This window comes from Rhinatrema bivittatum, chromosome 1 (genome assembly GCF_901001135.1).
Source record: "Rhinatrema bivittatum chromosome 1, aRhiBiv1.1, whole genome shotgun sequence".
NCBI lineage: Eukaryota > Metazoa > Chordata > Amphibia > Gymnophiona > Rhinatrematidae > Rhinatrema > Rhinatrema bivittatum.
The window spans coordinates 835,492,605-835,506,177 of record NC_042615.1 but is presented as its reverse complement, the minus strand read 5'-3'; the positions used below and the strand labels follow the sequence as shown (position 1 = coordinate 835,506,177).

Sequence of the window (13,573 nt, the reverse complement as noted above, 5' to 3'; positions counted from 1 at the left end):
CAAGACGTTTCTTCGGGCGTATGTTAATCAACGTCAGGATGATTGGGCCTCTCTACTGGTTTGGGCCGAGATCTCCCATAATAATCATGTTCGTCGGGCCACAGGAGGCTCCCCGTTCTTTTTGGTCTATGGCAGGCATCCGAACTTCCCCCTGCCGGTCCGCACAGTCTCCACTTGTCCTGCGGTCAATGCCACGGTCGCCTCTATGTCCCACCTGTGGTCCACCACGCATGCCTTATTGGTCAAGAATGCTGCTGCCATGAAGCGTCAGGCGGATAAAACACGGATTCCGGCTCCTGGTCTTCGTTGTGGGGATCTCGTTTGGTTGAGCACCCGTCATCTTCGTTTACGTCTCCCATCTGCCAAGTTTGCGCCTCGTTTCATTGGGCCCTTTCCGGTTCAGCGACGGATCAACCCGGTCACGTATGCCCTTTGCCTTCCCTCCTCCCTGCGTATTCACAACGCCTTCCATATTTCCCTGCTGAAACCTGCTGTCCTCTCTTGGCCCCAGCGCCGGCGGCGGACCACTGTACCCGTTCTTCCGGAGGACGGTCGTTACGAAGTGCGGGAAATATTGGACTCTCGGCGCGTGCGGGGTCGGCTTCAATACCTGATTTCCTGGAAACACTTTGGCCCGGCGGACAATACCTGGGAGCCTTCTTCTAATATTCAAGCGCCCCGTTTGCTGCGGGCCTTTCATCTTCGCTTTCCCTCCAAGCCTGGGCCACGGGGTGGGAGGAGGAGGTCTTACGGAGGGGGTACTGTTACCTTTGGCGCGCGGCCCGCGGCAGGGCAGCGCGCTGGTGGCGGCGTTTCGGCTCCGGGGCGGTGCAGGGCGGTCCCGGCGACGTCGGTAGCGCAAGCTGGCGGGGATCGGGGCGTTTCTGCTCGGCAGGCAGAGCAGCGTCTCCGCGCAGCAGGGGGAGCCAATCACCGTCGGTCTCACGCGTTGGCTCCGCCCCCTTGACGTCAGACGCCGGCACAGGCTCCGTTTTGCGCGGGAACATAGACTATTTAAAGGGAGCAGTTTCCCCAGTTCACTGCTTCGGCCACGATTGTTCTGAGGAGCTTTCGCCTGGGGATTGCCTCCACTCCTGATTGTCCATTGCCTGTTTTCCGACCTGGACTGAGTACTGGATTGCGTTGCCCGCTGCCTGTCTCTGGATTATCTGCTGCCTTGGTTCCTGATTGTCTGCTGCCTGCCCCGACCTGGACTGAGTACTGGATTTCGTTGCCTGCTGCCTGCCTCTGGATTATCTGCTGCCTTGGTTCCTGATTGTCTGCTGCCTGCCCCGACCTGGACTGAGTACTGGATTTCGTTGCCTGCTGCCTGCCTCTGGATTATCTGCTGCCCTGGTTCCTGATTGTCTGCTGCCTGCCCCGACCTGGACTGAGTACTGGATTTCGTGCCGGCTGCCTGCCTCTGGATTATCTGCTGCCTTGGTTCCTGATTGTCTGCTGCCTGCCCCGACCCGGACTGACTATTGGACTTCGTGGTCTGCTGCCTAACCTGACTCGGACTGCCTTTGAGATTCCCGTCACGAGGTAAGCGGTCTAATCGGTGGTTCCACTACTATCAATCGGAGACCCTAACAGGTTGTCAACTATACTAAAAGCAACCTGATGTCCAGGACCTGGGAAGGCTTCTTGGGAGTGCGTTTTGATATCCAGGTCGGCAAGGTCTTTCCATGGCAAGAACGCATCGTCAAGCTGATGTCTCAAGTTTAGCATCTCTTGTCTCTGCCAGTGCCCAGGGTCTGGGATTACTTGCAGGTTCTTGGCTCTGTGGCATCAACTCTGGAATTAGTACCCTGGGCCTTTGCTGATATGCAGCCTTTGCTTTCCCACTGGAACCCGATATAGGAGGAATTCCAGGTTCCTTTGCCACTCCCAGAATCCACCAGATCCAGCCTGCGTTGGTGGCTGGTCCTCAACCACTTGCAGTGAGGGGTGGACGTGGAGGTCCTTCAGTGGGTGATCGTAACCACGGACGCCAGTCTCTCCAGTTGGGGAGTCGTGTGCCAATCTCAGTCGGCCGAGGGTCAGTGTTCACAAGAGCAAATGCAATGGTCCATCAATCACCTGGAAACAAAAGTGGTGCGCTTGGCATTGTGGAGGTTTCTTCCCCTTGTCCGCCATCAAGTGGTATGAATCTTGTCCAACAATGCGACGACAGTGGCCTACATCAATCGTCAAGGGGGAACGAAGAGTCGTCAGGTAGCCTCAGAGGTGGACAGACTGATGACCTGGGTGGAGCGCCATCTGGCTCAGTTGGCAGCCTCCTACATAGCCGGATTCAACAACTTACAAGCGGAATTCCTAAGCCATCACTGGCTAGACCCTGGAGAGTGGGAGTTATCCGTGGAGGCAATGACACTCTTTTCTCGGCGACTCAAAAAACGTGAAGGCTCCATGCTTCTTCAGTCACAGAAAAGAACATGGGGCGGAAGGAGTAGATGCTCTAGTCCTCCCTTGGCCCCACAACGTCCTGCTCTACGTGTTTCCTCCATGGCCTCGCGTAGGCAAGATTTTGAGAAGAATAGATGCTCACCCAGAGACTGCCATTAGCAATGGTTACATGGAATAGACTTAGTTTTTGGGTACTTGCCAGGTTCTCATGGCCTGGATTGGCCACTGTTGGAAACAGGATGCTGGGCTTGATGGACCCTTGGTCTGACCCAGTATGGCATGTTCTTATGTTCTTATGTTATCCTCGTCGCTCCAGAGTGGCCTTGGAGACCATGGTTTGTGGATCTAGTCAACCTCGTGGTGGACGGCCCTCTGCGCCGCAGTCATCTCCCAGTATTTTTCGACCAGTGGATCGTTTTTGTCTAGCGGCCTGGCTTATGAGAGGAGGAGATTGAGAAAGAAGGGATATGTTGAGGATTTCATCTCCACTCTCTTGCGGACACGAAAGACCTCTACTTCTCTTACTTATGTCTGGGTGTGGAAAGTCTTCAATTCTTGGTGTTGCGAGCTAGTGATCCTCCCGCATAGTGCTTCGGTAGCTCAGATCCTTGCTTTTCTACAGAAAGGGCTAAGCAAGGGGTTGTCCTTTAGTTCCCTCTGGGTCCATGTGGCAGCCTTGGGCTGTCTGAGAGGGAAAATTGAGGGGGCGCCTCTGGCAGCACATCACGATGTGGTTCGGTTTCTGAAGGGAGCAAAGCACTTGAATCCTTCGGTCCGTTCCATTTGTCCTTCTTGGAGTCTCAATTTGGTGCTCAGGGTGTTATGTGAACCTCTCTTTGAGCCCCCTCAAGCAGGCTATCTTGAAGGATTTAACCCTCAAGGTGGTGTTTTAAGTGGCTATCTGCTCTGCCAGAAGGATCTCGGAGATTCAAGCTTTTTCCTGTCAGGAGCCTTTCCTGCATTTTCTGATTCCGGGGTATCAGTCGCTGGAATTTCCGGCCTTTCCGGGTTTAGATCGAGAGGCTCCTCACTCTAGGGAATTGAGACGTCTAGAAGTCACGCGAGTTCTCTTGTGTTACCTTGAGGTCACTAATGATTTTTGAGTTTCAGATCATCTTTTTGTTCTGTGGAGTGGTCCCAACAAAGGTCATTAAGGCGTCCAAAGCTACCATTGCCCATTGGTTGAAAGAGGCGATCACTTCCACTTATATTTGCCGCGGACGGCCGGTTCCGGAAGGGCTCAAAGCGCATTCGCTCTGTTGCAAGCAGCTTCCTGGGCAGAGAGTCAGTTGGTATCGCCGCAAGAAATCTGCAGGGCGGTGACATGGAAGTCTCTGCATACTTTTGCCAGACACTATCGTCTGGACGTTCAAGCACTGGATGTCGGCGGCTTTGGAAGCAGTGTCATTCGAGCGGGACGCTCCAGGTCCCACCCCACCTAGGGCAGCTCTGGTACATCCCAGCAGTCTGGACTGATCCTGGTACGTACAGGGAAAGGAAAATCGGTTCTTACCTGCCAGTTTTCGTTCCTGTAGTACCAGGGATCAGTCCAGGCGCCAGCCCATTGGAGTTCTTCAGTATTGCGAGTCCGCTCGATTGTTTTCTATTCACAGCAATCCTCACAGGATTTACTACATGCACCGGAAGATGAGGATTTCAATTATGGCAGAAGAATACTCTTTTTTTTTTTGTACATAGTTTGGCATTATATTTATCCGTGCTTGATCTAATCATTGGTTTCAGTTGTTTGTTCTGCTTTGGTAATGTTAATACTAAAGGGACACAGGTGACACACCATGTTAAGAGGGGGTGCCCTTCAAGTTTTTCTCTGTCTCCAGCTGCTGGAAGGGAGGCATAACCCAGCAGTCTGGACTGATCCGTGGTACTACAGGAACGAAAATTAGCAGGTAAGAACCAATTTTCCTTTTGCAGCTTTACAAAAGTGTATGATACTTTAAAAGCAAGCAATTTAAAATAGTAGCTGACATACAATAAAAAAAAATAAATTATGCAGACTCAAACAAGGTTGGAAAATGATTGTTTTTATAATGGCATATAAAGGATGGAAATATCTGCCAGTTTTCTAAATCTTGCTGCATATTCTGCCCCTGAACTGCAGCTGGGAGCTCTGCACTGTGCCTTAGACTTTGCTCTGCTGCCTTTGTCCGACCTTGGACGTGAGGGGCGAGTGTTTGGCAGCGAAATCCTAAATCTGTCACTGGCCTCAGCATAGAGTAAGGCAGGGCTCTGCTGGGAGCCCCCAGCCTCAGCGAGTGGATGAGCTGAACCTCTTCCACACTCCCTGCACCCAGCAGTCCTGTAAACGTAAAACACAGTCTCTTCCCTTGAAAGAGAGTTGAGAGGAGAGTGGCTTTAGGAATGAGTCCTAGCTACCATCTGCAGGACACTGTGCTGAACTGCACTGCACAGAAACATGTCCAAGCATGCAAAATGCAAACAAGCATCTCCGTGCACCCTCTCAGCACACGAACAGAAAGTCTGCAAACATGAAACAAACACTGGACTAGCTGCTAAAATAGTATTTTTAAACAGATGTATTCCACGAATTAAGAAAAGTGGAAGGAAGGCCAAATGCTCAAAAGGCGAAGTGAAAGAGGCTATTTTAGCTAAAAAAAAAAAACTCCTTCAAAAATTGGAAGGATCCATCTGAAAAAAATAGGAAAAAGCATAAGCATTGTCAAGTTAAATGTAAAACATTGATTAGGCAGGCTAAGAGAGAATTTGGAATGAATTTGGCCGTAAAGGTGAACCGGTAGATGTAGTGTATTTGGATTTTCAGAAGGCGTTGACAAAGTCCTTCATGAGAGGTTTCTAAGAAAACTAAAAATTCATGGGATAGGAGACGATGTCCTTTCGTGGATTACAAACTGGTTAAAAGACAGGAAACAGAGAGTAGGATTAAATGGTCAATTTTCTCAGTGGAAAAGGGTAAACAGTGGAGTGCCTCTTGTACCGGTGCTTTTCATAAGAACATAAGAAAATGCCATACTGGGTCAGACCAAGGGTCCATCAAGCCCAGCATCCTGTTTCCAACAGAGGCCAATCCAGGTCATAAGAACCTGGCAAGTACCCAAAAACTAAGTCTATTCCATGTTACTGTTGCTAATGGCAGTGGCTATTCTCTAAATGATCTGGAAAGGAATAAGACGAGTGCGGATGATACAAAATTGTTCAGAGTAGTTAAATCACAAGCAGATTGTGATAAATTGCAGGAAGACCTTGTGAGACTGGAAAATTGGGCACGCAAATGGCAGATGAAATTTAATGTGGATAAGTGCAAGGTGATGCATATAGGGAAAAATAACCCATGCTATAATTACACAATGTTGGGTTCCATATTAGGTGCTACAACCCAAGAAAGAGATCTAGGTGTCATAGTGGATAACACATTGAAATCGTCGGTACAGTGTGCTGCAGCAGTCAAAAAAGCAAACAGAATGTTGGGAATTATTAGAAAAGGAATGGTGAATAAAACGGAAAATGTCATAATGCCTCTGTATCGCTCCATGGTGAGACCGCACCTTGAATACTGTGTACAATTCTGGTCGCCGCATCTCAAAAAAGATATAATTGCAATGGAGAAGGTACAGAGAAGGGCAACCAAAATGATAAGGGGAATGGAACAACTCCCCTATGAGGAAAGGCTGAAGAGGTTAGGGCTATTCAGCCTGGAGAAGAGACGGCTGAGGGGGGATATGATAGAGGTCAGTAAAATATTGAGATGATTAGAATGGTTAAATGTGAATCGGTTATTTACACTTTCAGATAATAGAAGGACTAGGGGCCACTCCATGAAGTTAGCAAGTAGTACATGTAAAAGAAATTGGAAAAAATTATTTTTCACAATTAAGCTGTGGAATTTGTTGCCAGAGGATGTGGTTAGTGCAGTTAGTATAGCTGGGTTTAAAAAAGGATTGGATAAGTTCTTGGAGGAGAAGTCCATTACCTGCTATTAAGTTCACTTAGGGGCGGATTTTAAGAGCCCTGCTCGCCTAAATCTGCCTAAATCCGGGCGGATTTAGGCGAGCAGGGCCCTGCGCGCTGGTGCGCCTATGTTCAATAGGCCTACCGGCACGCGCAGAGCCCCGGGACTCGCGTAAGTCCCGGGGTTTTCTGAGGGGGGCGTGTCGGGGGGCATGTCGGCAGCGTATAGCGGCAGGCCCGGGGGCGTGGTTACGGCCCGGGGCGGTCCGGGGGCATGGCCGCGCCCTCCTTACCCGCCCCCAGGTCGCGTCCCGGCGCGCTAGCGGCCCGCTGGCGCGCTGGGATTTACGTCTCCCTCCGGGAGGCGTAAATCCCCCGACAAAGGTAAGGGGGGGTTTAGACAGGGCCGGGCGGGTGGGTTAGGTAGGGGAAGGGAGGGGAAGGTGAGGGGAGGGCAAAAGAAAGTTCCCTCCGAGGCCGCTCTGATTTCAGAGCGGCCTCGGAGGGAACGGGGGTAGGCAGCGCGGCTCGGCGCGCGCTGGCTATACGGAACCGATAGCCTTGCGCGCGCCGATCCAGGATTTTAGCGGCTACGCGCGTATCTACTAAAATCCCGCGTACTTTTGCTTACGCCTGATGCGCTAGCAAAAGTACGCCAATTCGCGCGGTTTGAAAATCTACCCCTTAGAGAATAGCCACTGCCATTAGCAATGGTTACATGGAATAGACTTAGTGTTTGGGTAATTGCCAGGTTCTTGTGGCCTGGTTTGGCCTCTGTTGGAAACAGGATGCTGGGCTTGATGGACCCTTGCTCTGACCCTGTTCTTATGAGCGATTAGTGCAGACTCTCGCTGAAAGGCAGCAGCAGCTCCAGAGTGGTACAAGCCCTATATAAACAGTTTAACCAGCTAATCCAAGCAGTGCAAGCCACCGCACCCCGGACAACCCCATTGCTTCTAGTGCTGTTTAAAATGAAGACAGTAGACGACCCAGATGCTTTCTTTAGACATTTTGAGAGACCCGCCTGCTTGACTGGCTGGCTAGAAGCCACCCGGACCCCGTACCTGGCGAATCTGCTCATGGCAGAAGCCAAGTGGCATTTCAGGCTGCCATCCAGGATGGAAGAGCCAGCTATTCGGAAGTTAAAACTGCTATTCTGGAAAGGGCAGGTTACACTCTGGAAACGGAGGCTTGTTTCCCTATTGCCCGGGGAAAGCCGTCCGAGCCTCTTCCATCAAATAAAGGATGAAAATGGCTACAGCCAAGCAGGTCTTCCTGGAGCAGTTTCTGGATGGGCTGGAGTTGGGTGGGTCAACAGCCAGAGCTTACCCTGGAGAAAGCATTGGAAGTGGCAGGTGCCTTCCATCAGGCTCAGCTGATGCAGAAGCTGGAATGGGAGCTCAGGAAGGAGCGCGCCCGACCCGCAGAAACGGTCCTCAGAGCAGGATATTCCAGTCACAGGCTCCAAGCCCCCCCAACTTGTTTTAATGTTTGGAAGAGAGGTCATCTGGCCAAAGACTATCGCTACAAAAGGAGTGAACCTATGAACCTCAGGCGTGGGACACAGCCAGCACTAAAGGTTAAAGTTCAGACTGGCAAGGGAAAGCCTCCAGCTCGGAGAGGAAATGGAGTCCCTGAGGTAGCGGCAGAAATAAGAAGCAAGGCTGCAGGCATTTTCTGCTTTTGCTTGCAGCGTGCTTTGCCCCTATAAGAAAGGAGGGAATGAAGAGCCCTAGCGTTGAAGTTAAAGCGGAGCAGGTTTTTCAGGCGTGCCCCCATTGTGCAGGGACAGAGCACGTCGTCGTGAATGACTGCCCCTGGCTTGAAGATGAAGAATGGGAGCACGATTGGCATGCACTTTGTCAAAGCTTCAAAGCTGTAGATTTGTGGGGACTTAAGGACTTTGTGATCCCAGACGAGCTGGACGAGATCTGTTAGATTCAGGGTGCGGAAAGACTCTTCATCCGTAGGAAGATAATCAATACAAGAAGAAAGCGAAACTCACCTGCAAACATGGTGATCAACCACTCAGGTCTTACTGAGGACTTCAGCGGGGTAAGCCTATATAGAAATGGGAATTCTTACCCTGTAGATCTGAGACATGATTATTCCCCGTTTGAGACTCTGTGGAACCAGTTTATGGACAGACGGGCCAGCCTAGACTGTGCTGAGACTGTTCCACGGGACACTGCTGATGTTTACCGCACGGAGGGAAAAGACCACAAAAACGGCACTGAAAAAGGGAATCAGGACTGGCTTGGACTTTATTGTTTCAGCTGTGCAAGGTGACGTATCAGAGGGAGCCGTGGGTAGTCCGAGAACCCCTAACTAATTCCCCAAAAAGGGTGGTAGAGGGTAACCTGAGAGATGTTAAAGAAGCTCCATTTGCAAGCAGTTACCTTGAGTCGGGCCAGAGGCTGTAGAGGTGTTGGGTGTAGGGTACCTTACACTGTGAGGAGAAGAACTGGTCAGTCCCAGTTCAGGGTGCAAATGAGAAATAGGAATGGTGAATTACTTTTCCAGGAGTTAACCTGGATTCAGGCAGATGCTTGACCCGACAGGGATGAGCTGAGGGGGAGGGTATGTAAAAGAGTGGATAGCTAGACCCTCCTTAAAATTCCAGGAGCAGACATTTAGCCTGGTTCACCTTAAGACTGTCACAGAGAATCCTGGCTGCAAGGTGTTTTCCCTGGGAGAGGGATAAGACACAGTCCCAGATGTGAGGAGAAGGAGGCGGGAGTTGTGCTAAAGCTACTTTTCTGAAGGCTACTGCATTTTTGTTTCCCGCCCTGCTGAGATAAGCAGGCTCTTGTTTGTTTGATTTCTGCCTATATATAATAAAAGTCTATAGAAGAGTAGCCGAGTCCAGTGTGGCAGCCAAAGACCGCTCACGCTGTGTTACATAGCTGTATCTGACTGGGACGAGAAACTCATATTCAAAGAACGGGAAGGGACCTCGGGATGACAGTGTCTGACAATCTGAAGGTAGCACAGTAATATGACAAGGTAGTGGCTGAAGCAAGAGGGATGGCTGGGCTGCACAGAGTGAGATATAGCTAGAAGGAAAAGGGAGATGCTGATGCTTCTGTACAGGTTTGTAGTGAAGCCTCACCTGGCGTATTTTTAGTTTAGTTTCATAAAATTTGATATAGCAATTTTCAAATAATTCAAAGCTATTTACAATACAAAAATTTGAAACAAATAAAATATAAATTAAAATTACATAATTAAACAATAAAACAAATACAGTTAAAAGTAAATAAAAACATCATGAATCAATTAAACGCCAGGCGTTTAGAATCTTGCAGAATTTTGAATTAGATTCTCACTGAATATCATAAGGGAATACCATAAAAGCGGTGCTTAATATAAAAACGTTGACATCTTGTTGAATCTAACCTAAGTTGAAATGGGATCGCCAACAAATCTTTTTGCGATGACAGTAATGTTCTACTAGGTTGATAACGATTTAATACATTAGAAAGGCACGATGTTCAGTTCTGGAGACCATATCTCAAAAACGATGACGATAGGTTGGAAGTGGTCCAGAAAAAAGGCAACTAAAATGGTGTGGGGTCTGCACTAGAAGACTTCTGAGATGAAACTGGAGTATCTAAATATGAATGCCCTGGAGAGGAGAGACAAGGGAAATTTGTGTTCTGTTGTGATATTTATTTGTGTATATAGAGGGCTTTTGTTTTCAGTTATTAGTTTATTTTGCCTGGGAATTTCAATGTGACAAAGAAAATCAGTGGAGACAACTACTTTGCTATAATACACAGGAAACAAATCAAAGGAAATGTCATTTTTCCACTGATTTTATGCTTGTGCATGGAAATCCCCAGGAGAAATAAAAGGAAAACTACAAACGAAGTTCCCTATGTATATGTTGATGTATTGTGCACTAATTTTATGTTATCACACGGAAATCCAAGGAGAAATAAAATGAAAACTACAAACAAAGGTCCCTATGTATATGTTGATATATTGTGCATTAATTTTATGTTATCACATGGAAATCCTCAGGAGAAATAAAATGAAAACTACAAATGAAGGTCCCTATGTATATGTTTATATATTGTGCACTCATTTTATGTTATCACATGGAAATCCTCAGGAGAAATAAAATGAAAACTACAAACGAAGATCCCTATGTATATGCTGATATATTGTGCACTAATTTTATGTTATCACATGGAAATCCCCAGGAGAAATAAAATAAAAACTGCAAAGGTCCCTATGTATATGTTGATATATTGTGCATTAATTTTATGTTATCACATGGAAATCCTCAGGAGAAATAAAATGAAAACTACAAATGAAGGTCCCTATGTATATGTTTATATATTGTGCACTCATTTTATGTTATCACATGGAAATCCTCAGGAGAAATAAAATGAAAACTACAAACGAAGATCCCTATGTATATGCTGATATATTGTGCACTAATTTTATGTTATCACATGGAAATCCCCAGGAGAAATAAAATAAAAACTGCAAAGGTCCCTATGTATATGTTGATATATTGTGCATTAATTTTATGTTATCACATGGAAATCCTCAGGAGAAATAAAATGAAAACTGCAAACAAAGGTCCCTATGTATATGTTGATGTATTGTGCACTAATTTTATGTTATCACATGGAAATCCTCAGGAGAAATAAAATGAAAACTGCAAACAAAGGTCCCTATGTATATGTTGATATATTGTGCATTAATTTTATGTTATCACATGGAAATCCTCAGGAGAAATAAAATGAAAACTGCAAACAAAGGTCCCTATGTATATGTTGATATATTGTGCATTAATTTTATGTTATCACATGGAAATCCTCAGGAGAAATAAATGAAAACTGCAAACAAAGGTCCCTATGTATATGTTGATGTATTGTGCACTAATTTTATGTTATCACATGGAAATCCTCAGGAGAAATAAAATGAAAACTGCAAACAAAGGTCCCTATGTATATGTTGATATATTGTGCATTAATTTTATGTTATCACATGGAAATCCTCAGGAGAAATAAAATGAAAACTGCAAACAAAGGTCCCTATGTATATGTTGATATATTGTGCATTAATTTTATGTTATTACATGGAAATCCTCAGGAGAAATAAAATGAAAACTGCAAACAAAGGTCCCTATGTATATGTTGATGTATTGTGCACTAATTTTATGTTATTACATGGAAATCCTCAGGAGAAATAAAATAAAAACTGCAAAGGTCCCTATGTATATGTTGATGTATTGTGCACTAATTTTATGTTATCACATGGAAATCCTCAGGAGAAATAAAATGAAACTGCAAACAAAGGTCCCTATGTATATGTTGATATATTGTGCATTAATTTTATGTTATCACATGGAAATCCCCAGGAGAAATAAAATAAAAACTGCAAAGGTCCCTATGTATATGTTGATGTATTGTGCACTAATTTTATGTTATCACATGGAAATCCCCAGGAGAAATAAAATAAAAACTGCAAAGGTCCCTATGTATATGTTGATGTATTGTGCACTAATTTTATGTTATCACATGGAAATCCCCAGGAGAAATAAAATAAAAACTGCAAAGGTCCCTATGTATACCGTTTGTTGATATATTGTGCACTAATTTTATGTTATCACATGGAAATCCCCAGGAGAAATAAAATAAAAACTGCAAAGGTCCCTATGTATATGTTGATATATTGTGCACTAATTTTATGTTATCACATGGAAATCCCCAGGAGAAATAAAATGAAAACTGCAAAGGTCCCTATGTATATGTTGATATATTGTGCACTAATTTTATGTTATCACATGGAAATCCCCAGGAGAAATAAAATAAAAACTGCAAAGGTCCCTATGTATATGTTGATATATTGTGCACTAATTTTATGTTATCACATGGAAATCCCCAGGAGAAATAAAATAAAAACTGCAAAGGTCCCTATGTATATGTTGATATATTGTGCATTAATTTTATGTTATCACATGGAAATCCCCAGGAGAAATAAAATGAAAACTGCAAAGGTCCCTATGTATATGTTGATATATTGTGCATTAATTTTATGTTATCACATGGAAATCCCCAGGAGAAATAAAATAAAAACTGCAAAGGTCCCTATGTATATGTTGATATATTGTGCACTAATTTTATGTTATCACATGGAAATCCCCAGGAGAAATAAAATAAAAACTGCAAAGGTCCCTATGTATATGTTGATGTATTGTGCACTAATTTTATGTTATCACATGGAAATCCCCAGGAGAAATAAAATAAAAACTGCAAAGGTCCCTATGTATATGTTGATATATTGTGCACTAATTTTATGTTATCACATGGAAATCCCCAGGAGAAATAAAATAAAAACTGCAAAGGTCCCCTATGTATACCGTATGTTGATGAGCTGTTTAGGGTGGGGAAGTGGTTTTTTTCAGTAATGAAATGGAAGTTGGACTCACGTCAGTAGCCTTCTTCTCTGCCTGCTCCAACTTCTCCTGGGCATCCTTCACAGCCTCTGAGTACTTTTCCACCTCATCTTCTGTTCCCTTCATCTTCTTCTGCAAGCCCATCACCTCCTCTTCCAGCTGGTGAATTTTAAAGAGAATACATTGACGTTTTAGAAAGAGGAAGTGAAGCAGGAGTTCATAAGAAATCTTGTCACAACTCAAATCCAATATCTTTGCCTAAGCTACTAAGAGGTACCATAAGTTTGCACTGAAAGGCATCAGAGTCAGAAGTCTTTTACAAATGAAACATTGCAACATGTTAATCTTGTTCATTTATCCAAAAGAGAACACACACATCTTCATGGAGCAAGAATTAATAAATAAAAAGCAAGACTGCAAAAGAATGTGATATCAGCTGTGTGATATTCATAGCACAGAAGGATATGATAGGGGTGTGGAGTCACTACCACTAAGAGGTATGATAACATTTATGCTAGAGTGTGTGATATATACAGGGGTGTGAAATCACAGTTGCTAGTGAGATATATATAAGGGTGTGAAATCAGTGCTAAAGGGGTTGTATCACTTGTGCTAGAATGTGTGATTATAGAGAGGTATTATAACACCTGTGCTAGTTATGATATATGGGGTGTGAAATGACATGCTAAGGGGTGTGATATCACTTATGTTAGAGAGTGTGATATATAAGGTGTGAAATTACACACTAAGGGGTGTGATATCACTTACGCCAGAGAGTGTGATATATCGGGTGTGAAATCACTA

At 45.2% G+C, this 13,573-nt stretch overlaps 1 protein-coding gene across 3 annotated transcripts in view; it reads right to left on the bottom strand.

The window, feature by feature from the left end:
• Positions 1 to 13,573, bottom strand: part of LOC115079627 (tropomyosin alpha-4 chain-like) — a 113,224-nt gene that overhangs the window by 76,288 nt on the left and 23,363 nt on the right. For all 3 annotated transcript variants that reach the window (XM_029583360.1, XM_029583346.1, XM_029583354.1), the window contains exons 2-3: positions 12,799 to 12,928; positions 3,777 to 3,799 (exon numbers count right to left, since the gene is read on the bottom strand). In XM_029583360.1, the coding sequence (XP_029439220.1) occupies positions 3,777 to 3,799; positions 12,799 to 12,928 (153 nt within the window). The remainder of the gene's footprint in view (positions 1 to 3,776; positions 3,800 to 12,798; positions 12,929 to 13,573) is intronic.